The sequence below is a fragment of the Falco rusticolus genome, chromosome 7, assembly GCF_015220075.1.
Source record: "Falco rusticolus isolate bFalRus1 chromosome 7, bFalRus1.pri, whole genome shotgun sequence".
In the NCBI taxonomy this organism is placed as follows: Eukaryota; Metazoa; Chordata; class Aves; order Falconiformes; family Falconidae; genus Falco; species Falco rusticolus.
In genome coordinates this window covers 59,951,408-59,977,730 of record NC_051193.1, presented here as the reverse complement: position 1 = coordinate 59,977,730, position 26,323 = coordinate 59,951,408, and the positions used below count along the sequence as shown (strand labels likewise).

Below are 26,323 nucleotides of genomic sequence, written 5' to 3'. Positions count from 1 at the left end.
TCCATCACCTCTCTGTCCCAGAGGGCTCAGCGCACCAACAACACAACCACTCACACTTCTGAAGACAATGTAGAATTCTGTGGGGAAAGGGCACAATAATCCCTTGAAGATCAAGAGCATAACAACCTTTTCCATTTTAAATTAGGGTATTTAGGCGCACTGTAGTTAATAGCAATTATCAATACCCATCATACTTCAAAAAAATCAGAATCCACAAATATAAAGCGACAGTTCTTTAATTAATAATTTTACCGCCCTTACGTACAAGATTTAATGTGAAGTTCTACCTTACCAAAAGCTTCCATACACTGTCATGCTTCACCTCACTGCTTAAAACCTTGGGAGTGAAAGGCCCTCCTGCTTTGCTACTCACAGTTGCAACCTACTGAGCACTATATTGAAGAAAATGGGTATGAATCATGGTTTGCTTTTCACATGCTCCAGGTCACAGATAAGCTAAGGCACTAGAAGCCTCCTCTTCTACTACTCACAGAAAAAAAAAAAACAAAAACAAAAACAAAAAACCACACCAATCATTAAATCCTTCATCACAACTCTGTTGATTTGCTGTCTTCCACCACTCAACGTAATCACACCAGAGAGAACTTCTCATGGTTATTAACAGTTTTGGGACCAGAGTGTTACAGCTGAGTTAGCATGTGCTTTAACATTTGAGTTTTGTATGTCAAAAGATTTAAGTTTTTCTGAACCTGACATCATGGAAGATCATGAGATATCACCACGCAGCCTTAACACTAAATTTAACTATTTCTCAAAATTTTTTACTTGTAGATATGAGTAACTGTAGTTATCATGTATAATTGCAGCTGAGATATGACTGTGTTAAGGAGAAGACACAAGCTGCTGCCTGATTGTTAAAGGTCTCCTTTCATTCCTGTAGACTTCACTGTGCTGTAACAGCAGTGATCATTTTGCTGTGAAACTAGGAGATATGTCCCAAAATCTGTTAGCTCTACTGCCTTGATGTATGGGCATGTCTACAACGCCACCAGTCCTTCTACCTGTACCTGTAGCTAATCTTTTATCCTAGTCTATAAAGTTTTAGAGATGCACAATTCTTTACTCACTAAACTTATAAGGCAGCCTGGTAAGAGTTCTACATGCAAGTGAAATACTTGGACAAGTTTAATCTTTAGTTGCTTCACTTCAGTATGTTACTGCCACCAAACTGCAGAGAGAAAGGAGTGTTGGAGGGAACCAGGGCTTGCTGGCACGCGTGAGCCAGTCTGCACTCAGAAAAGAATAGGAGCAGTAAAAGATGCTACCATTTGGGGTTTGCATCCATTTATTTATGATACCACCAAAAAGTGGAGCAAGCAGTCCCACTGATTCCTTAATAACTCAGAATCACAAACTTTCTGGTTGTTGGAAAAGGTCTCTGGAGGTCATCTCCTGACAACACTAGACAGGGTCAGCTAAAGCATTCTTTAGTACTATCAGGACAACTGCCAAGGACAGAGATCCCATGGGCTCTTTGGGTAAGATGTTCCAGTGCTACACTATCCTCCTGGTGAAAAGCCACTGCAATTATTAAATTACGCCTGGAACCATAAGTATTGCTTTGTCTCTTTTACCACTGAGTCCCTAACATCAATTGTGTTGGCTATTGACAGCTGCTTCTGTTAAGTATGTCAGGCAGGTAATAAACCATCACTGTCTATCAGATCTCATGAGATGCTCAGCATTCTTTCAGAAGCAGTATTTCTAACTCCCACTGAAACCAACGAGATTAGAGGGCTGCCTGAATACCTCAGGACTGATTTGTCGAAGTTTAAATCCACTATCAAAAGTTAAATTTGTAACACGAGAGGAAAAAGAATGCATTAGTGTATTACAGTGCTGCATATGTTATCTGAATAAATGTTGTGCATTAACAGTGTTGTCAAGCTTCTAATTAAAAAGCAAGCACAAAGACAAATTATTTTAAAGTATTGGCTTTACTATGCAGTACATACAGACAAAGAAAATATTTTCTACTACCAACCCTACCAGGTTTTGGCATGACTGCCTTTTCTTCAAGTACTGCCACACTTGACTTCTCAATCTTTTCAAAACTTAGCTTAAAAGAAAGTAACACAATCAAAACGTTAACATGTTAAAAGCCACTGACAGTGTTTTTTATCACCACATGACTGACAGAACAGTTTCTTAGTGCCTTAGAAAGACAATTAAAAGAATTTTTGACCAGCATGTTAAAACAAGATTTTTCAAAAGCTACTGAACTTAACTAACTTCAAATCTCTAAAATGGCCAAGCAATGCACCTACCTGCAATTGGAATATTCTGTGAGACCGACAGCTGTACATCTCCAGTCCCAGGTGGCATGTCAATTACTAAATAGTCCAGTTGACCCCAGTCAACCTAGAAGACAACAATTAGAATGTATGTTGGAGGTCTGAGGTGTTTTTATTTAAGGCACTTTGTGTTTTATTGCAGTCCTTTGTTTCCTGTAACATAAAGCAAGTGAACCAAGGACACCTCGAAAGAATGATACTGATACGCCCTTTTAGTCACGCTTTCAGTACAGGATCACGACATTATTTTTCTAAGAGGTGCAATCTTTGCTGATCACTCAAAACTGTGAGTGCAACTTTATTATTAACTTTATGAGCACAATGCTTATTGAATTAATTCTCAAAAAAAAGCAGCAATTCAATTTAAGACTTTTACTTTGCCCTGCTTAATCACAGGTTAGAAGCAAAAGTCAGGTAAAATTCGGGCTCAAATTCCAGGGTTTGTGCAACAGACATGGCTTCAGAATTGTTTCCATTAATTTGAAACAATTTTGCTTGCTTCTTATCACTTTGAAACTACATATAAATCTTCAGTAACCTTTTCTGGTTTCTTCTTGCAAAGTTAGAGCTATCGGTACTGATTTTTTTCTAGGAAAAGAACTGCTGTTGGGAGAAAACAAACAAAAAAACCCCAAAAACCCCAACAGATTTGTAAATGAAAATTACCAGGAATGATTACACAAGCTTACAACATACCTTAGACATCACACAATAAACAAAGTTTACTGGTTGCTAGGCATCAAATAAGAGTGACCATTAAAGATACTAGGCTCAAATATGAGAATGCTGTGATTATTTATGTTCTTTACCAGAAGAGATTTCCAGGAGAGCCAAATAACTCCCTCCAGAGCACTGTGTACTGCAATAAATGTTCTTTTCATGAGAACAGAAATAGTCCTAGGCCTACTCTATGTAATGTAAAGCCAAGCCATGCTTCACCTAAACATTTCCCAACAGTTTAACCAAGCTTCAGGAGATCCTCAATTCAATTCTGACGTGGTGCAGGTTAGTACCAGTGCACTCGTACTACCCAGCAGCCATGTGCAAGGTCTTTTATCTCTGCTGTACAGAAGCTTTAGAAATCCTAACTACATTAAAGACCACAAATGTCTCCCCCTCACTTTTCTCTCCACAGACATAATGCAGTTACACAGTACGTTTCTCATTCATGCAACGTATCTAAGATTCAATAGTATGAGCTGCTTTAACACAGGAAAATGCCAAACAAGAGCAAGATTTTACGTTCTCTTTTTATTTTACACATTCCCTCAGTGTAATTTTAACAGCAAAAACAACTGGCATTTTGCTGGTCCCTGAGTTATTGTCCTGGACTATTGCACCCTGGCAGGGGAACACTCATTCATTTTCATTCAGTTCTTGTATGGATGATGATCTTCTGGGAAAGCACAAGCGATGTGAAATTCAGACCACTAACACAATGTACCACTCCAGTGAGAAACGGAATTTTTCAAGACAGGCTGATGAAGACAGAAAATTTCAGAGCACTTAAGGGAGAAGGGGGATGGGGAAGGTTAGCTGCAAATTCTAACTTCAGACATCTAAATTAGGCACTGACTGGTACACTCCCCTTTCCTCATTTTCTATACAAAGGCTGCAGCAGTGCTAGATGGTGCTTAAGACAGTCCAGCTGAACAGGAAATGCTACTTCGTTAACCACAGCAAGCACTGCACTTGTACTTACTCACATTTAATGCTGGTCTATATTATATAGGCCTATTTTATACTATCTGTACTTTGTCAACAAAAATGACATATGCCTAGCAATTTTCTAAAAGTAATTAGCATTTGTAATCATATTGAGACTATATAACCCCAGAGAAAAGTTAAAAAATATAAGTATTGAAACATAAACACGGGACAAAGAAGCCAGTTAATCCAGAAGACCAAAAAAACCCAACTGGTTTCTACTTTTGTTTTTCTTAATCTTGCTTAGTTGTAAAGCAAGATAAATGCCAGTGCTGATGAACGCCTCCTTTTCCAGTGAAAATTACTTTGCCCACTTGAAAGCAAACTTTAAATTTCTATGCTTCTTAATTAAAAATTAACCGTTATAAAGGTGACAAACTGAAATTATACAGATGTTCAAAAGTAGTAGTTTACAACATGAGTAAAGTTCCTTAAAGATTCACAACTAAACACACAGATCCTTTATAAATAGTTCAGTGCATAAATCTCAATATGCAAAACCAAACGTTTCATAATAATCACAATCATTTTGAAATGTTAAGTTATAGACAGTTGTACTTTTTAAAAAGTATTAACTCTAAGTATCTCACCCACCCACCCCACCCCCCACCCCTTCCTAAAGGCTGATTCTGGCACCTTTTGTTAAGTCCAAATTTACAAGTACACTAATCATAGTCTCCCTCCTTAAATCCCTCTACAGAAACTACGAATGTTTGGGGGTTTTGCTTTCTGCTTTGCAGCAAGAGGCAGCTCAGAAATACATCTATGATTGGCACAGCACTACTATCATTCTGACAGTTTCCAATAACTTTGTTGGCCACAAACATCTGATTCTTAAAAAACACTTGGATATTAAGTGTTTTTCAGCCCTTTTCTCCGTGAGCTCAAATTCAAGTACTTTTTAGGTACAGCACTGCCTTATAGAGTCCAAATCCCACCCTGATCAGAGGTAACTGTAATTAAAAAAAAAAAAAACCAAAAAACCAAGAACAACCACCACAGGATTTTTTTTCCCCACAGATAAAAGTTGTCTGGTTTTGCATATATTTGCTGTCCCTAACTTGAAGCTAGCACCTCGTATAGAACAAGGTAACTTTCTGGGCCTGTCCTATAGCTTTTCTTTTCACTCTTACCAGAGGTTCTGCTCCTCCAACCTCTTCAAACACTAGTCTCCTTCATCAAGCTCCGTGTGATCCTCCTACCTAGCAAGCATTACATTTTCCCAAAGAAAACATCTAGACTTATTTCACTACTATGTGGGAAGACCTCGAACACCAGTGCTCAAACCCTTTCCTAGGCATTCGGCTTTGTGAGGAAGCACAAAGTAGTCGCTGCACTTGTCTAAGCAGAGGTAGATGCCTTGGTAAAAACATCTTCATGTGGAATCTTTAAAGTAAAAGAACACTTCTATAAATAGTTTACTGCTTCACAAACACACAAAAAAATTTTTGCTTGAGAAGTTACTTCCAAAATTTATTACATATAGGAAATAGGTACAGAAATCGGAGGGCACCAGAGTTTTCTGCCTCCAGGTTACTTAGTAAGTGACCCTGTAACAACAAAAAGAAATTCCAACATGAACTTTCTGAGTTGTCCTATGAGTAATAATTTTTATTAAAGTTTTAAACCTCTGAAAGCAGAAGTTAATAATGGAATCTTAAGCACATGGTGAATCTCATGGTAAAACTCATTGCTAGGCAACAGGAAAAAAAACCCTGTTAAGCCACAGCACAATTAAATTATAAAGCTTTAATTCATGGTACCGAAACCATGATATTTCATATATTTTCTTCAAATTCATGGATTGAAAAAAAAAAGAAATTATCGGTCTTTATCAAATGACTCGTGCTCCATTATAATACCTACAAATCTTAGCACAGAGAAATGGAGAAGCTCTAACATCCCAGCAGTAATGGAGAGAATGTGTTGCTGCTGTGCAGAGGAGTAGGAGGAAGACAGGCTTTTGTCACACCCATTCAGAAAAGGCAACAGTAAAGCTGTCTAGGTGTGCAAGCGTTGAATGTATGCGAGAACTACTCTCCACACACACCTCTCTGAGTTATGCCACTGCTGGGGTGATGAACTGGTGGAAGTCAGATGGCAAATTAGACTGGGAAACTGCTCCTCTTAGAGCTAACCTTAGTTTTAATTTTGGATGTAGTCGGATAGTTATCCTCACAATTTTATTCTCTTCTTTTTCGTTTGTAATTCAGGATGAGAATAGAGAGCTGCACCATAATAGCATAGCTATAAACACTGAAAAGAACTGAGCTAGTGGTTTTGCCCAGTACTGAGCAGTGTCCTCTAGACATATGGATTTGCTCAGACTTAGGCTGGGGAACTCTGCACCTTGTCTTATTTCTCTCTATACACTTCCTCTTATTCTTTTCTATTCTGCAAGAAATAGATGAACACTGCGGAGTTCCGTTGCTTCTCCATTACTCTCCCTAAGGAATACAGAAGCAGTATGACAGTCTTTTTATTAAATTATTGAATGTGATTTGGAAAGTATAACAATTTGTTAGAGAAGTGTATACATTGTTTGATGGGAGAAGAAATTACATGTCTGTTACTAAATTTCAGCAAAGGGGGGGTAAAGACATTTCTAATTAAATTTAGATCTGGAACATATAATCAGAGGAGTGGCTTTCTGAAATCTACTATTGCCATTCGCTCAACATTATTAAAATGGGACGTATAATCAGGCTGTGATATAACACACCAATTTGAATGCAAATCCTGTTTATATGCAACAATCTACCAAATCAGGACCATTAGCCCTCATGTTCTCAATCAGTTCTGAGAAGTGTGTCTGTATGCAAATGCGGCTGCATACAAGTAAATGAGCTCAGATTAACAGCACATTACAGTAAATTAGTTCCCTCTGCAAGCAATAAGCGGACAGCAGTTACTAAAGCCTGCCTTGTAGCATCTGAAATCTGTCAGCACCTTTGCACGCACAGAACTTTGGCCCTCTAACATATACAGTGTACAAAACATTTCAAACCACAGATATGTAATTGCACTTTCCTTAAGTACAGCATTCATCTTTTTTAAAAAGGTTTAACTTGACATTTATTGTTAAGCAATGTAATTAAGTGCCACGTGCTTCTGTGTGTTTTCCCTTGCTCACAAACACCACAAAGGCTTCTATGTAAATTAGTTTAAATCAATCACTCTGTTTATGTGACAATTCATAATCAAAATACCAGATATGCATTTTGAGTAAGGGTTCCAAACAGCAAGTTAAACCTGAGGTAGAGCATAGAGATATAGACGGCGTTTCTGCTGAGGAATGAAGCCTAAGCATCCTGTGTGCATGAGGCAGACATGACAAAATATTAGCATTGAAGAGGGACTTCTCCTTGTCGTTTTGAAGTAATCCTGGTGTTTGGTAACTAACAGAAGACATTCTTTATTTATTCTTATTAAGACGAATACATGCAGAGTTTCAATCAAGCAGCACTGCAGGTGCAGACTTGGCAGCAGCCAGCCGAATTCTGAATACCAGTATCAGAAAAGTACCAAGAGCTACATTGCAGACAGCTTAAGGTCTATTCCTGCCAGATCCCCCTCCTCCTAACTACTATTTTGTGTAAATAAATGATTTAAAACAGGCAAACAGCTGAACAAAACAAAAGTAAGAAATGCTATTGTGAAATGAGTACATATATGTATATTACCATTCACATATACTTAGATCTGTTGATGCAAGATAAAACAGGTATTTAAAAATATTTCCTGGAAAAATTACTTAGAAGATTGTTTAAACATACATAGACATCGGGAACAAATAAGTAGTTTCATGATATAAGAAAAGAGCTAATTTAGGAACAGTATAATGAAACTAGACATTTTTAATTAAAAAATATTTTTATTTATTTTCACAAATATTTTCATGAAGAAAGGAGACATTCCCCAGACGTAAACCAGAACATTTCTAGTCCCTACAGAAACTTTCCCTCTGGTAGTAAAATAACTACCTAAACCATAGCAGGATATTCCATAGTGCTTAATACAACTTGACACTTTCTGAACAAAGACGGCTGCCCCTTCGACTTGTCCTCTGATGCTTAACCGATCTCAAAAGCCTTGCAATCTAACACCGTGAAAAACAGATGCATCGCAACAGTTCAAACTCCCTCTAAGGTATTTCTGAGCAGTCTGTTCTGCCACAGTTGAAGTGAAGCATAAGAACAGTTCGTTCCAAAGATTTCCATAAAGAGAAGGAAATTCTCTTATTCTTTCTCAATAAAGACTAAGAGTAACTTTCAGAAATAAATGCCTAGGAAAAAAGCCAGAGTCCCATTCAATTCAACCAAAACAGAAACTGGCTACTTCCTCCCTGATGGCTTTTAATAATGTTAAGAACTGAAGGCAAGTTTAGTAGCCTGAAGTTTCTACCACCTTCATTCATATAACCTACAAAACTAAACTACTCCCAGAAGACGACAATAAAGAGGCTATTCTCTACAGGGTGTTTCAAGAGATGGTTTCATGAGGAAAGGCACTCACACCAGGCTCCTACTCGCCTTCAGAAAGCCCAGTCAACATCACATCAGCCTGAAGCAAAGATGGCACACAGCTGTGAGGCAACGTGGCATGTCCACAAGAGTCTGGGGACAGTCTCCAGGGATGACTGAAAAGGAATAATTATGTGTATTCCCAACCCAACTGATGGAGACAGTATGAGCACTACCAGGTATAAAAGACTCTTCCACTAGCTTCAAGTTGTCACTACAAAGCATTTTTGTGAGCCAAGGTTCCCCCTTCTCAGGGATTCAGAGGACTTATTCTCCAAAAGATGACAGTTTGAGAAGCAAACTTCTATTATGCAGTCAGTCTTCAGACTGATTGTTTACCTGCTGCTCTCTACCCTTGATCCACAAACATTCTGTACTACATAATTTGCAGAAACTTTTCTTCAGAAATACACTGTATTTTTTCTCTTGTTCTGTGATACAGAACTGTCTGTAGTTCAGCTGTGGAATAATGACATCTGAAAAAGAAACAGAACAAGGCACATTTCTATTCCTATGTCTTTCAGCAACAAAATTAAGCACCAAAGTAATATAAAAGTAAAGATAACAGAAGAAAGTGGGCTAGCATCACATCGTCCAATTAAACTAATCACCAGGTTGATGCAGCTCTGTTAAGCACATCATCTAAACCACAAATTTTCTTTGAGCTTTTCCTATTAATACACAAAAGCAAAAGCACTGTTTAGCTATCAAATCCCAAGCCAACAACACATTTTTAAGGCAGTATTATCAGGACCCAAATTAAGTTCATAGAATTTATACATGCTGTCTGATTCAGCTTTTCCCTAGAATAATAACAGAAGGAACTATTACTAGTGTTGGCAACTAACATCAAGAGGGAGAAGCTTATTAAGTCCATTCCCCATATGCATTTTAGCCTATATTTCTGTAATGATATAAAAAGATGATATACAGTTTAAGACTGAATGCTTAAGCTATGCAATGGAAAGCAATGTTCCTAATTTCCCTTCACACTTTATTTAACTTCCTTAAGCTTCAGTTCATATTCTGGTACAATAAGAAAACTAATACATTCCTTACTGAGGTACCAACAGACTAATACTGGCACCATTTCATGCATATCACTGTGACATAAGCACTTCAACTAAAAATCATTAGATTAAAAAGGTCAGAAAATTCTGTTTAAGTACAACATGTAACATTTTTTGGTACAGAAAAGGGAACTTCTACAGAGGCCAGTCTAAGGCCTTCAGAAAAAGGATTACATAAGAAAATAACGCGATTAATGTTATTCAAGTCACTTAAAATCCTGTTGAAGAAAACCCTCCAATATTACCATAAATTGTGCAATATAAAAACTGGAATAGAATCAATTTGATGTAGATCACTGAACTGAGCCAAAAGATAGCAAATCTCCACACAGGACTTGGGGTTTTTTGCCTGGTGTGATGTTATCAGATCCCAGAGCAAGAAGCCTTGAGGTGAAACATTAATTTTCAATAATAAAATGTTATTTTATTTTTTTAATAACTTTTTTCCACAAATGTGGACAAAAACACATCCTCCAAACTTTTCGTACTTAAAATTCACAAGCATCTCCTCCCCAGTCAGTGAATACAAAATAGTCCACCTTTGCTAATGAAACCAGCACTGCAGCATCTGCGTGAATTCTTCAGAGCACAACAATCAATACTCTCAACAAGAAGCCGCAACAAGGCTGGACAAAATACAGAACCTTTCAATTCCACAGGAAGATTCAAGAGGATGAAAGAGTGTGAAAAAGGAATGTAAGTGAGAGCACATGCAAGAGTGAGCAAAGCAGGTCTCTGACTGGCTGGGATTCTTGACCATAGGACTTCGACTGCGAAGTTGGTATACGTTATCTGTTAACAGAACTGCCTTTAGGTTAGAAAGAAGCAAGAACAGCATATAGGTTGTCCTTACGAAGAATGGAATGCAGAAAATGCATTAAAGACACAGACAATGTAAAAATGAAAATAAATACAAATTCAAAATTGTACACATTCTGCAGTGGCACACATTACATTCCTACAATTTAATGATGCGCTGAATTACTGTCTAATTCCTAAAGAAGTAGAGCATTTGCTGTGAATCAGACAACAGATAATCTGTGAAACCATCGCATATAGATTGCCAAAATAATTGCTGTGCCCACAGATTCATGCTTTTGCATTCAGCAGTGCCTTCAGTTATGAATCTGCAACAATAAATTAGAAGTGTTACTTGTATTCTAAACCTAATTAAAATAATTATTGAAGGTGCTGATACTATGAGTTTCAGGGACATCCAGTGATTACGGCCAAGTGAGGGACAGTCTTTATATTTTCATTTGCTTCCTGGTTTTTTATTTAGCTCCAATTCTTACTTAATGGGTTTTACAGAGAAAAAAAAAAAGACTTGTTTGCATCTAGCAGAAAATGTATCAAAACGAGCACCCACTTCAGTCGCATAACAGAAGAGCTGTATTCCAAAGACATCATCCTACTGGGAGAACATATTCCTTCTCTTAAAAGATACTGTGGATGGAGCAAAACACTGTAAGAGGAGAAACGACTACCGCAGCATCATAAATAGTACAGAAAAGTGGGGGATGGTTTTTGCTGGGGGGTGAGGGCACTAAGAAAAAAATCACTAATCTCGGGTACCTTAAGCACGACTACTTTATGTTTGTGTCAATCACTTGGTATGTGGGAAATAATCATTTTCTACAAAGAGCACTGGTACAAAACATGCTGCTATTCTTGGATATCTGCAGCTATTTTCTGGGCGCAAAAGAGATATGGGAGGACGGTGTGAGTGAAGGATCAGTCTGTCAGCTTCCAACAATGAGAATGCAAGTTGGATTACTGAAAAAATCTCTGCATAATCAGTGTAACATTAATTTAATATTAATTTTTAAAACTGTTTATAGTTATAGTCATAATTTATTTACTAAGTAAAATTAGTACATATAATGCTAAACAATGTACTTGGGAGTGGAGAGGCTCCACTTTTGTTTTGATCAAAAAGATGCAAAACAAAAAAAGCTGAAAAATGAAAAAAAAACATCCACATGCATAAAAAAGCAGCTTTGAGGAGCTCCACCTATGCATTCAGAAGTGATCCTAAAAATTCTCCCAAGGATGTTGACTACTCAGGAAGACAAATACCAAAATCTTCATTGAGTACCAAGTTTCAAGCAGAAGCTCATTTGGGATCCATTAATCACACACACACTTGTGAGAAAGGAGCAAGTCTTAGAAGCCCAGTCTAGCAGGCTTGCTCTCAATGTACCTGCCAGTGATAACACTGAATCCAACAGAAAGCTGGGCACCTCAGAACAAAAAATCCAAAACTAAATAAATAAATAAATAAAACCCCACACCACCACGACCCAAAAAAAAGCAACCCAAACCACAAAACCAAACACCAAAGCCTGTAGTTCTGCTGTTATAATTACAGCTGTTTAATATCATAATTAGACATAAACCTATATATGAATCGGAAGGCGTATCAATTTCTCAGGCAGATGGCATTTACCTGGGCCACTGCATGACAAAGAATGCAAAAGCCAATGAAGCAACCGGGGCCTTATATAAGGCCAGTAGCTGAGGTATTCACCTGGAAAGCTAAAATTTTGGATTAACAAAGTTTCCTGGATAGTTTTCCCCCTTCAGACATCTAACCCGGCCCCAGGAACCACGCACCCCTAGCTGTAAGGCAGAAGGTTTCAGCTGCTGTGTGTGATTGCAGGGCACTCCCCTGGGTAGCAGGAAATACAGGCTTAAATGCTAAACTGAGAAAGTAACTGAACTTGCAGCTCCCATGCCCTGGCTGAATGGTTATGGAAATTTCCCAGACTGTTACTATGAAGAGAGAATAAGCCTGTCAAGTTAAACTGAAAAAAGGGTCTTGGCACCTAACTGAAGATACTTGATTTTGCCTCTAAATATCTGCTACACAGAGCTGTGTGATACAGCCTACAATTAGGTGCTGAAATCCAGGACAGAGAAAGTGAGACACATCCCATAGGCTTTTCCTAATAGCTCTCTTGCTCAGCATCTTCAGAATTGTTAATTTTCAGCCAGTTAACCTATCGTCTTTGACTTACACTATTTATTTTCACTTATTCCATACCAAGCTCTAAACTTTGGCGCTCTAAGATACTGCTAAAGCACTGCCCAAGGGTATGAAGGTACTTCCAGGAAGGCAAAGTAACTTCCCAGTACCACTGGGAATGACAAGTGATGTATTCCCACCAACACAGGTACACAGCGGCTCTGGCCCAGGCTTTGGTTTAACTTTCCATTCCTGCAGGCACTGCATCTACCTTTTAGGCACGGCAGTGTTCAGCACAGCAATACCCATGTCCCTTTTGCATCTGACCTACAGCAGCTAGAAAGAAAGAACAGATGCCCTTATTAGTGGAGAAGAATAAAGTAGAAGAGTGGCATTAGGCATCTACCGGTTTTTGAACAGTCTCATGTAAATAATGGAATCTTCATTTAGAAAATAGAACAAATTGTGCCTTCTCTTTTCCTCGTTCCTCTACCACTAGTATTTCTGTTTAGGAAACACTTAAGAACATGTTTAAATCACCACCTCTTTCCAAGAATTAAGCTGGATGCCATTTGGGCACAAAGTTCTGAACTTTGTTGCAGAGAAACCTTAAACCTCTACAGAGTTTCCTTTAAAAGTTCAAGGGGAAAAAAGAAGACCAAAAAAAAAAAAAGGGGGGGGGGGGGGGGGAGGGGCACAAGACAACGGAAAACAAAAATAGTTAATTCTAGCCCCAGCACAGCCATTTTGAGACACCATGAGCTCTCTGCCATTTCTTCTTGTCTACTCAACAAAACCAGCAAAAAAGAGTTACATGTTTTGAGCTTGTTTTGTTGCATTGCAAGGAGGGCAGACACATGCATACCTGTGTAATCCGTGCAGGAGATGAGACTACTGGAAGCAGAGCAAAGAAAACACTCTCTCAGCCTGTTCCCACAGCAGCAGTAGCTGCACAGTCATAACCATGACAGCTGAGGAACCAGGCCAGGAAATGTTTGCTGTAAATACATTCTCACTATGTTGTTAGGCTTTTTTTTTTTCTTTTGCCTTTTTTTTTTTAATCCTCAAAGACAGTTAAAATACATTTACTGCAAATGCTTCCAGCTCAGCAGTAAGTTTTTGGCTAACGTTTTTTTTTTCCTTCTGGCTTTCCTAATACTTCTTTCTATGACTGTCAATTCCTTTCAGAAATCATAATCCCTTTTCATATCAGCTGCTAACGTAAGCCAATAAAGCAACAGGGATCCATATAGATCCTGCTTCCTTCATTAAGGGAAGAAAGGCAACAGAACAGGTTTTGTAGCTTCAGCTGGAAACAAAAAGAATCAAGCCCATTATTTGTTCAGTCATACCCACCCCAAAATGTACAGGAACACTCAAGTCAAAGGGTGACAGAAGGAATACTCTAATTGCATAGGGAGTTAAACTGGGGGGCAGAGTGGCAGAAAGTAGGAGCTTTCTGTCATCTCCCACACTTTTGGCAGCCGTACCTCTCTGAATCTATGTTTAGCTTCTAATCTCCAGGAAGTAAAAAATCATTTCCCTTAAATATGTACATGCTGATTGGGACTGGTTACAGCAGTTCCCTCTGGACAGACAGGACCTTTCCAGGTGATTATTAGCATTTGAGTGAATTGTGATTATACAAATGCCTGTAACAGGCTTTTCTAAACATCAACGTGACAAGAAAAGCATGGTGTAGAAATTACTGTCAAGATTTCCACTGATTCCAGGGGGCTCTGGATGAGTAGAAATTAGTTTATTTGTACCTTAGTCTCAGACAAATAAATTTAATAAAAAGTATAAGTATTTTTTAAAACAAATTCTTTTATAAGGTATGAGTGGGTCATCTGCTTATCTTGCCCTTGAAACCGTTTCCTTAATTTCTGCGGTAAAATGAGGGATGCCACTTCACCTTCCTTGCTTTAAAAGAACGCCCATTAAAGATTTAAGACAAAAAAATTTCAAGTATTCAGAGTTGTTTACTATCTGTCAGCTGTAGATGCAGTCTTAGTGGCCTATCAAAGTGCAGTCTTAGCACTGCAAAGTTTGGCCCTGTTTGAGTTTGTTCCTCTTTTCAAAATATCTCAATAGCAGATCTTGACCTTTCTAAATGGAACAAATATCAATGATCTTATGTGTACAGATGAAATGTCTGGATCTCTTCATTTTCATACTTTGGACCACAAAAATAGAAAAGCATCCAAACTTCCTAAAGATGCAACTGCTCTTACTGTTCTGAAGAACTGTGCTGTCTCGCTGGAACAATCTGTATGCTCGTCTCAGGCTAAGATAACTCAAAACAGAAAAATAAAACAGAAGAAATATTTTCTTAATTGCTGAAATACTAGCAAATTTTTCACTGTAGTGATACCTGGTGAGAGTGCTGCATTTTAGAGTTATGCATTGCAAATTATAAACACATCTTTATAGTTCACAATATAAACACAGCTTTGTTTAGCTCTATGAAATGTGAACTGTAAATATCCTGCTACAGACTATCTGCCTCAATTCCTCAATTACTTGCAGACTGGATAAATACATTAATATTGTAAAACACAAGTCAGTTTTTAAATTAGGAAAAATTCTCAAATGGAAGATGTTGCCAAAACACAAAATATAGAAAGAGTAAAACAATATTAATCTGCATTTAGCATACACATTTTAGGTACTTCTACTCTGCTGACAAATAACCAGTATGCACAGACTCTTAAATGTGTATCCAAAGGCAAAAACATGATAAAATTATGAAAAAAATACTAAGAACTATTCATGTTTCTGAGCACCTTTGCTACAATTTCCCATTGCAGCATCTCACTCTTTTCCCATCTTGAAAATTTACTGCCATAATGCAAGTTAAATGCCTTCAATGGTATCTCTTAGAAAGAGTGCCCTTTCTAAACCAAGAAGCATTAAAAATAAAGTCCACACTCAAAAAAAAAAATCATCTTCACTACAGTGCTTTTTCTTTACTTGCTCTTTACATTTACAATAAGAAAAATCATCATCACTGACTCACTATTACTATTCTGGAGAGCCTTTCAATTTATTCAAAATATAGCTAAAAAAAAAAAATAAAAATCAGAGCCATCAACTTGTTATTGTCATCTTCCTCCTGACCCAGTATGTGTCATTCTCTGCTAAATCCCATTTCATTGCTCCCTCTCATCCACCAATACACTCTTGCACTGATTCTACACTGATGAGACTGGTTTTTGCCCACGCTAGTAACAATTTCATCTTTGAGCAAGCTCCAATGACATTTACCATGTAGGTGATGAAACGCAGCAAAATTGGAACTTTACACCAATTTCTTTAAGCCATGGACATGAAGGGTAAGAAGTTTTTGCTGCCCTTAAAATCCAAGGCTTGCAGCTATTCTCCTAAAACAGTGCCAAAGGCAAATCCAGGAGGACAAAGTAACTCCTCAGATACTACCACTGGGAATGACAAGTGATGAATTCCCACTGACCCAGGTACACAGTGGCTCCGGCCTGGGCTTTTCTTTGATTTTCCATTCCTGCAGGCATTGCATCTACCTTTTAGGCACTGCAGTGTTCAGCACAGCAATACCCACGTCCCTTTTGCATCTAACCTACAGCAGCTAGACAGAACGAACACGCTCCTTTATTAGTGGAAAAGAATAGAAGAGTGGCATTAGGTTTCTACTGTAGTCTGTATTTAAATGATTTTTTTTTAAATAAGTATTTCTTATTTGCTAAGTCTTAGCAAATAAGGAATATTTATTTACATGAAAAAAACCCACTTAAAAACATGCTAGCCTTCAAATCCATGTTTCCAGAGTCCATTCCTGAACTCATTACAGCTTGCCTTTCTCCTAAAAAAATCTGGACATAAAAGACCTATTCTACACATGTGGCTTCTTTGTCAAGATGTCTTTTGCTGCCATCTTTGAATTTTTCTTGTATCCAGTTTAGACTATAAAATAATCAAGGCCGACAACAGCAGCAAGATTTTTTTAAAATTAAAATTTTAAAATTAAAAAAAGAACAAACAACCTAGGGTTCACAGAGGGCAGCCAGATGCCTTACATTGTGTCTCATAAAGGACTGCACCCTAGGCAGCAAACTACTAAAGCTAAAGCAAAAAACTACCATAAGCCTCCAGTACAACCTCCTTTACGGCACTGGTATTCAATTCTAAGATGCCTGAGAACACGTTAACGCACACAGGCCTAGAATACTCATTTTTAAACCTCTTCCAGATCAAGGTACTCCTGTGAAAACAAGGGGTATGACAGGAAATACATATATTGGTATTTCCCTTTTGGGTTTTTTTTTTTCTTAGCTCATCTTAAGGATGCTCATTCAAGAGAGAAGGATTATTTGAGTTCAGCTTTTATGTCTCTGCCTACATGGACCTGATCTGCACCTCTGAAGTCTAAAGAGACTGGCCAAATGATTGGAAATGCTACTAGGGAAAGGATACTCTCAGTCATTATGTTGACACTTCCTAATTTGATTGCAAGGCTTAATTCTATATTCATTTGAGCAAGAGAGATGAGCTACCATGACTGTCCAGCTTAGTGATTGGGGCACTCAGAGAGACACCTCAGCATTTCAGGTTAGGTTTTCACTGTGTGCTCTCACCAGTGATCTCTGTGAAAGGCAGAACCGTTTTCTCCTCTGAGCTGTAGGCTTTTTGGAGTTACATACAGACAAACAGGCAGTGGAATATCAATTTTAGAATTAACCCAGATTCACAGAACAACTTAGGTCTGAAGGGACCTCAAGATGTTATCTGTCTGGTCCATCTTGCTGCTCAAAGCAGACCAACTTAGAGCAGGTTACTCAAAGTCTTGCCCAGCTCAGTTCCGAGTATCTACCAAAGGAGAGATTCTACAATCTCTCTGGGCAACCTGTTCTAATGTGTGATTGTTTTCACTGTAAAAAAAAACAACCAAAACTACCCCCTCACATTACTTACTATATATTGCAACTTGCACTCATTACTTCTTGTTGCTATCATCCTGCACATCCAGGAAGCATCTACTTTCACCTTCTCTGTACATAACTATGTAATCTCCCTTTAATCTTAACCAAAAAAACCACACAAAAACAACTAACCCAGGTCTCTGTCTCTCTTCACGTATTACATGTATCACCCTCTATATCACCTCGATGGCTCATTGCTGGAGAATACTTATGCAAGGCAGCACGTAGCATCAGAATATTTTGCAGATATATGCACAATTGCTCAAGACATTTAGGTTCTGATGAGTATCAGTTGTGGTGAATGCCAGTGATACATTTACATTGATCTTAGGCATTCTTAACAGATTTGGTATCATTCACACACACGCGCTTTGGAAACAAAATACACTGTGCTTGATAAAAAGAAAAGTAATCAATTTATTTCATAAACATGAAAAAGTATGAAAGGAAGATGTATTTCTGTGCACCTCTCAAGTGATAACTCACTACAGTGCTGAACACTGCATAAACACAGAATGAAATTTCCATGGTCCCAAAAAAGTGAGGCAAAAGACAGTATCTGGACACAAGCCAAAGAACGACTCTCAGTAAACCATACTAATCAATCAGGCAGACAGCTCAGCATGTAGTACCTAACTACCTTACTGACAATGTTCTTGTCATGTATCACTTCCAAATCAAATACAGATCATTCCTTCTAATTTGGAACGGTTTCCCCTAGTTTCTCTATTGTTCTGTTTGTAAGAAATCTTTATACACACAGGCAAACAAGCCTGTACGAAACTGAAAATTTCTATGCCAAAGAATTTATGAGATTTAACACAGCATGTTATAAACACACACGATAAATGACATCAGACAGCTATCTACAGACACCATATACAGAACATTCTGCTGCACGGAACATGCACAGTAAAAAAGTCAATGGCAGCATGGTAGCTATTTTACAAGGTATAAATACATTTGGTCTCAACACCTTATTTATTTTTCTGGCCTTCGTAAGTGCAGCATTAACATATACCTAAAATAAATGACATTTAAAGAAAAATTGTCCCCACATATGCAACGTCTCCGACTTAAATGGTGGAAAGGAGAATACCAGTAACTACATACACACTTCTCAAACAGTAGCAACTGCACATAATAGTTTGCTAACTAATGTATGTCAAACAAAAACAGTATTGAACATCTATAACCTCCTCTATAGAGATGGGCCGCTTCAGGCATGATCAAAAACCCACAACAATATAGCCTCCATAGTCTTTGATCTCCAAGAATTAAACACTGATGCCAAGCTAATCTAATCCCAAATCTTTAAACATGAATTTTTACTGTTCAATCCACTCCACTGTTGCTTTTATGGCAGCTTTTTCACAGAGGCTCTTGAAATATCCCAGACCCCACAACCCACAGTCTATTCAATATTTTCAAGACAATTTATCCATCTGCATCTTCGCTATTCCCAGTATCATATGATACTCTTACAGCTACTTATGTATGATAACTAAGCATCAGAGAATTATGTTACAAAAAAGGTTTGAGCACATATATGTATCTTCACACATACATACTCTAACATATAAATACAACCACGATTACCTCTAGCAAGTGCTGGTCTCAAAGCAGTTCTCTTAGTAGAGAACAGCTTCAGAAGGAAGGCAGCACACAAAATCTCCATGTCTAAGCAAACTTCCAAAATTACATACAATTATAATAACTGCATAAACTTAAGTTAAACTTTTTTTTTAAAGGACAAGACAGCATCTTCAGACTACAGCCCTATTCAGCTTTGGGTTGAACTAATAAATATTTCGATCACTGTTCTGCTGAATTTATGGTTTTCAACATGAATCTACAGGGCATAAAGCCTGTCCAAGCTAAGTACAAGGCCCCATTTTCTTTTGCTTAGGTGCAACTGCTCTGCGTTGGAAGTTTTATATAATTTGCTTTCTGCTAATTTCCCTATATTCTTTCCTTTCCAATTATATCCCTCCCAGAGGAACTTTTATAAAAAGTATGTATTGAAAGAAAATTAAAATAAACCAAAACAGAGGCACTAAATCGGTGCTAAAAGAAGCAGCAAAAAAAGAGATGAAGGAATTACAGTTACATAATAGGAAGAGTATTTTAGGGACACATTAGAATTGAACTACTCCACGAAAAGCTTCATAGTCTTTCTGGGAAAATGTGTTCATCCGTATCAGGTACATCTGAGGAACCTTTACAGGTCACAATACACATAACAGCACTGAGGCTCTACATTATAGCCATAGTTACCAAGGATGCTGCCAATGCACAAAATGTTCTTGGTACTCTAGAGCAGTACAAGAAATACAAGAGTCTTGCCATGTAAGATCTGACTAGTCTGCAAAAACGTAGGTTAAAAAGTCATGTCAGGGTAAGAAATCCTCTGAAGGATGTTAATCAACCCAAGGTCCTTGCCTTGAGAAGAGAGCACATTTTTTGGCTAGTTCCAAGGGGACTGCCTGCACTTAACAGAATTGCTGACATCTATAATCCATGTTGTGTAGGTAATGCTTGCTTCTAATACAAATTTAGCTTTTGATATGACAAGATACAAGTAGAACACTACATACTGAAATATGCACTTGTATTTTACCTGTAATCACATTTTTTTATTTGATTTTCTTCTAATAGAAAAGCTGACTTGTCTGCTGTATATTATTTTTTTTTTCCTTCTCTGCTGGTATTTCAGCTTGATAACGCATGTAGAATAAGATAGAGAGTTCAAAGAAACCAACACTTAGTACCCTTTGTATTGATTACTACCTAAACAAGAAATCCCCTCCATTTGTATTGCTGCTATGACTATAGTAGCTATTAAATTGGCAGCCAGCACAGAGCCACTTCCTTTCCTCCAACCTTTCGGCAGAACAATTACCACAATATGCTCCAGGACGTACAGCAGCCAGTCATGCCATTCCTGGATCAGTTCAGGATTGTGTCTGCATCCTTCTAATTGCTCTTTTGAACTGCCAAGACTTCCTCAGACAGAAATGAGAATGGTGCTAGAAAACTTTCCATACAGAGAGTATGGGACAGTGGTGATGACCATTTCAGCCCTTGTTGCAAAAGCAATGTAAATCAATGAACAAGTTTTGCTTGCATTTTTTAATTTAAATAATCTTTATATTTCTAAGGTTCTTAGCTGTCTACTTGCTACTTCCTTCAACAGAACTTTTCAGACATATTATTGTTTAAATACAGGCTTCAGGTAACAAAAAAAATTCGTATCACTGAAAAAAAATCAGTGAAAACTGAATAGAAAAAGCCTAGTGCTACAGATGACACTGGAGAACTACCAGAATTTCCTTATCTGAGTTTTAATGCACTCTTCAGAGAAATTACCTATCTTTTAAAAAAATCAAGTAAACAAAGAAATACTCTCTTCTATCCCACATACAGGCAAGCAAGATGCAAAGGAAGGCAATTCAAAGGAAGGTGCAAGATTCAAAGCAGAGGTGGAAGAATTTTTACATGAAGGTAACTGTGGCAGGGAAATGGAAGAGTCAAAATCCACGTAAGAGAAAAAGGTCATCCTGCAGAGTAAATGGGCCTACAGTACATCTAATTATGTGAATGAAGAAGTCCCTTCTCAGCCACAACAAAATTTTAGGTAATTTCAAGGCATATAAACTAGGGAGATATTTAACTGAAAGCGTTAAGAATGTGTTTATGGAATCAAATGTTCCGTTAGTGTTTGTCATTTACTTTCACTACAGGTGAAAAATCATTTCCTTATATATTCCTTATTCTTTCAATAACTTCATATCACCCCTTTTCTATTGAGCAATACTTTTATCAAAAGTAGGACACATTATAGAATCCATATGCTACATATTTTATGTACCAATTTGACAGACGTACATTAATATATATGTAGTACAGTATACTAAACTGTTAACTGCTTTGTATTATAAGACAGATTTCCTTTAAACTCTGTTTAAGGAAAATGATATGATGTGATCCAGAAAACCATCCTTGCTCACGAGATACAAACTACCAGAGAAACACCAAGTAGTAATACTGGTCTTCTGTATTGTTGCCTATTTTGTACCAGTGTGGCAACACGCAAGAGCAAAGGTATTTTCTCATTATATATGTGGTATCTATAGATATGTGGCAAAAGGAGAGGCTGGATTTAAAGGGTGGTGTTTTATCTGAGAAGTGATGTACATCCTGGCCATATGCAAGTAGAGGTGAAGAGCGAAACTGTGCTGAAAAGCCATCCATCCACTGAAGTAAAACCAGACAAGAAATATACGTATATTACAGCGTGAGGCTGCATGCATGAAGTATATAAGAAAGCACATAATGTATATATTTAACAAATGCATTTTTCAAAGTAAGAATTTCAGAAATCTCAGTAAAGCTGCACATCTAAAGGGAAGCATTTAAATACTTATTACAGGCACAGACCAACTATGAGTTAACAAGTTAATGAGCTAACAAGTCTCCATCAATGAATTTGGAAACTAGGCCCTTCAATGCTTTATTGGAGTATCTGAAGCACGGTAAGCTCTGGAAAACGTATTTGTTCACATGGAAAAAACCAAACAAGCATTCAAAGTTATTTACAGAGGGAAGCCATAGTCTTGATGTTTTTTAAAACAAACAAAAAAGTCCTCCACCATCTAACAATAAACACCGTTATAAATACCACCAGGTTTTTTAATGCATAAGTCTGGGAACCTCTACATTTTCTATCTGGCTGACTTAATTATTTTAAGAACTTAATATTTTATCAGCTTGTCTGAACGCACACAAGGTCTTTACACTTATACTACAAATCTAGATTAAGGAGCCAATTTAAATGGTTTATATATAGCTATAGAAGTAAAGCAGCTATTTCTTAAGAACACTAGTTCAGAAAGTTAAATACAAGCAGAATTATTTTACTCTTGCAAGCAACTTTATCCTGTCAAACAAAAGGTAATAGCTATGACCAGTAAGAACAGACAAAGAGAAAACATGGTCAAATTTCAACTATTTCTAACATACAATGTTAGTATCTTTAAAAACATCACCACACGCTGTGGTCCTCTCCTGTTTAGGTGTCCAAGACTATAACACTATTGGTTCTACCGTTAACCCCTTCCTGAGTGACTAGTAACTACATCAGAAGGGAGATGACAGTTTGTAAAAGCAACATAGCGAATGTTAGTCTGGAAAAATTATTAGTTACTGTCTAGAAGCCACCTATACATCAGATAGAACCTGCTGGTTCTCCCTGTGATCTGTGTGCTCCTTCCTTTGCAGGAGGAGATGCAAACAACTTTTTCCAGCACAGATTTAAGACTATCCTTGTCATCATACAGAAACAAAATGCTTGTGGGGAGAAGAAATTTAGCCTTAAAGCCTTCCTCTTTCAGAATTCAGGTTCCACTGTCAGGGAAATCACTGATGCCCCAAGCATTAATGGACTCTGTCTCGTTCCTACAGTATAATCAGCCAGCATGTAACTGCTTTGTCAGTTGCTAGGGAGCAATGAGCTCATTACACAGCATCATCCATACCCTCCACAAGGACGCTGGCACATGCTTCCCATCTGGGGATACTACTGATTGAAGTAACAGCACTGTTGAGTGCCTGCCAGTCTTCAGTCTCCCAGGGTGGAATATGCCAATACAGCAGGTGCTAACTTCAGTTCTACCTTCGAGGTTTTAGACTCTAGTCTTTGTGAACCTGGCCAACACAATGCAACACACAAAGAGGTCAGAACAGCCTTTCACAGCTATTGGCATGGATAGTCCTTATTTTTAAAGGCCAAATCTCAGAAAATATGTTCTTCCTGAAATTCTGGAAGACGCATGGCTTTTCTGACTAGGGCAATGAGTGCCACTATTCTAAAAACTGTGTTAGAGAAGAATTCTGTAAAACTGGAAAAAGGCTGGGGGGAATTTAAAAAAAAAAAAAAGTATCTTCTTTTCAGTCATTAAGGGAGCACAAGATTTGGAGGCATTTACAGAAGACATACATAAGCCTAGTGATCTCCAAGCAGTACACATTAAATCCCTGGAATAGATGTCAGCTGTGAACAACTGGGTCACTTCAAAGTCTAAACATGTAACCTTAATGCATTTTTTCAGCTGTTTGTCTCATTAGCACTTCACAGATCTATTCACAGTAAGAGAAAAAAAAAGACCTGCCAAGAAATAAAAAAGCCACCCTGCCTCCATATGCCAGGAAATTTATTAACTAACAATCTATCTGCATTACATAGAGATGGTATCTAATGATTTTCATGTACCTGTCATATGTCAAACGTCACCCAGGAATTCTTAGTGCTGGCAAATTAACAAGCACATAAGGGAACACAGCTGTAGATATGCATAGATACCTATACATGTAAATCCTTTGGCAACTGCCAAATGTTCCTTTTTTTTTTTTTTTTATAATTGCATAAACATAAAAAGTAATGAGAAGGAAGGCAAATGGGGGTGATTCACTCACCAAATGCATAGAACAGCAGATCTATTTGAAGGGGATCGGTAAACACAAAAAGTGTTAACTTTCTCTCTTACCTGAAGCTAAGATTAAATTCTTCAGAATTTAAGATGACCAAGATACAGTATTTCTTGCATATGAAATAGTGTCATGGACACTCACATATCAGTTAAATGCATTTTTTAAATAACCAGTTACTTTGAAACACAAATATGTACCCAAGTCCTTACCTGTCTCAACAATTTCTCAACAGCTGACATGACCATGAGCCCTCTCCACACAACCGGGGCAGTCTCTTCTACCAAGAAACCCATAGACATACTGAAACAAAAAAGCAAAAACTTAAGCTTTCCAGCGCAATATCAAATATATCTGTAAGGAAGCTTGATTTAAATTAAAACATATGCTCACCATGCGATTCCATAGTTCTTAAGGGGCCTCATTAGATTTTCTAAAACAGAAGGAAACAAGGGTTTTTTTGGTGGGGGGGAGTCAGTTTGGGGTTTTGTTTTTTGGGGTTTTATAAAGAAATAAGCTTACACAATTTTTTCCCTTTTAAAAGTAGTTTTCCTCCCCGTGTTAAAAGCATTTGTCTATTTTTCTCCCTCATCCCTTCAATACATATATACATTTTTCTATTCTACCCAAGAACCTGGCCCTACATTTTCTTGCATTTTTACTGTGGGAAAAGTTGCAAAAATGTAACGATGTGTGTGCCCATAATGTCACTTTGTGCTGCCGAAACCCACTTCATCTATTCATATGAAACTCCCATGCTACGAGGGATAAATCCCCTGTTGGGCAGCCTTCTATTTCTGCAATACTTCAGTAAATGCAGTCATTTATATCAGAACAAAATCAAAATCCTACAACATGATGGGATTTAATTTTTTTTTTTAAATTATGCTATTCACCTATCTCACAAATCAGAGGATCGCTCCCATCAACACACCAGTGTTTTGGGGAATTCTTCTCCTTTTATTGTGTGCTTTGAAACCTACAGAAAAGGTACCAAATAAAGCCACCCCTAAACTAAGTGTTATTAACAGCTCCAGGTAAGAAGTCATGGATTTTTTCAGACTGGCAAAAGTCTGCAGGACAGGACTTCTAAAATTTCTGTAGGAACAAAAGATGCTTATTTGAACACTGCAGAGGTAATATCCTCATCATGCTCCATATTCCTATGCCTTCCAGTGTCAAGAAAAAAACAGAGGGGAGGGGAGAGAACAATATAATTGTTCTGCTGGCAAAGGGAAAAACAAGCAGAAAGTAAAAAAAAAAAAAAAAAAAAAAGTACATTCAAAACAAAACCTCCCAAAAGCCAAAAACTCCCCTTAATAGTCTCTGCCATCTACATCCACGCCTTATCTCAAGATGGCGCACACACACACATGAAAGAGCAAAATTAATTTTATTTGGTCTAGCTGGTTTATTTTAAGAGCATGCACTGGCAGGAACAAGCAAAAAATAGAATACTTTAAGCAATAAAAAAAATATATTTTAATACATATTTTGACAGAAACCTTTGATGCACCCAAAGTAAAATATGTACAGACAGTAAAATAAAAGCAATATAAATACAATGCAGTGTGTTCAAAGCTGAACTCCAAATTCAGACAAAACAACACCCAAGAGCGTACAAATTGAACTGCTAAATTCTATACATGAAAGCTTTCAAGCAATCAAGTAAGTGGGCATTCAAGCCATGTAATTTTCTAGAAATATGGCTGAAAATAAATTGGATGCTTTGGTTTACAACTCAAAAAGAACAATATAGGAAGCTAAACAAATCACATGACAATTACATTCAGGAACGTGTATGGAACTGCACATGGGCTTGGACTGGTGCGCTGCACCCACATTAATTCAACATTTCTCTACTTCTGCTCATGCTACAGTGTATGGTCAGGGCTTATTTTAGTGGCATTATACTGTATAACCACACTTCTAGGAATCACAGTCTTACTTTTTCTCCTGCAGAGCAATAGTTTTGTTTTGAAGGGGTTGATGACATTTGAACTTCAGCCTAGAGCCATCTCTAGACACTGCTTTGGTGTCCTTGTAAAGAATACACGTACCGCCACATGCTGTAATATTGTTAGAAGTCTTGAGAAAAATGACTACCTATCTACCTAGGAGATGTTTTATAAAAAAGAAACATGCTGTTGCAGGTCCTTCTTCTCCTGTATCACTGCCGATTCGAGGTCTACTTCATTTTTACCATGAAATAGGAATGATTTTAAGAGAAAGGAAAAAAAAAAAAGAAAGAAAGAAAGAAAGAAAGAAAACAAAAAGGGGAGGCTAATCCCTGAGCACA

At 37.6% G+C, this 26,323-nt stretch overlaps 1 protein-coding gene across 5 annotated transcripts in view; it reads right to left on the bottom strand.

The window, feature by feature from the left end:
• Positions 1 to 26,323, bottom strand: part of NUBPL (nucleotide binding protein like) — a 159,266-nt gene that overhangs the window by 103,178 nt on the left and 29,765 nt on the right. For all 5 annotated transcript variants that reach the window (XM_037394035.1, XM_037394036.1, XM_037394039.1 and 2 more), the window contains exons 5-7: positions 24,418 to 24,457; positions 24,237 to 24,327; positions 2,289 to 2,382 (exon numbers count right to left, since the gene is read on the bottom strand). In XM_037394035.1, the coding sequence (XP_037249932.1) occupies positions 2,289 to 2,382; positions 24,237 to 24,327; positions 24,418 to 24,457 (225 nt within the window). The remainder of the gene's footprint in view (positions 1 to 2,288; positions 2,383 to 24,236; positions 24,328 to 24,417; positions 24,458 to 26,323) is intronic.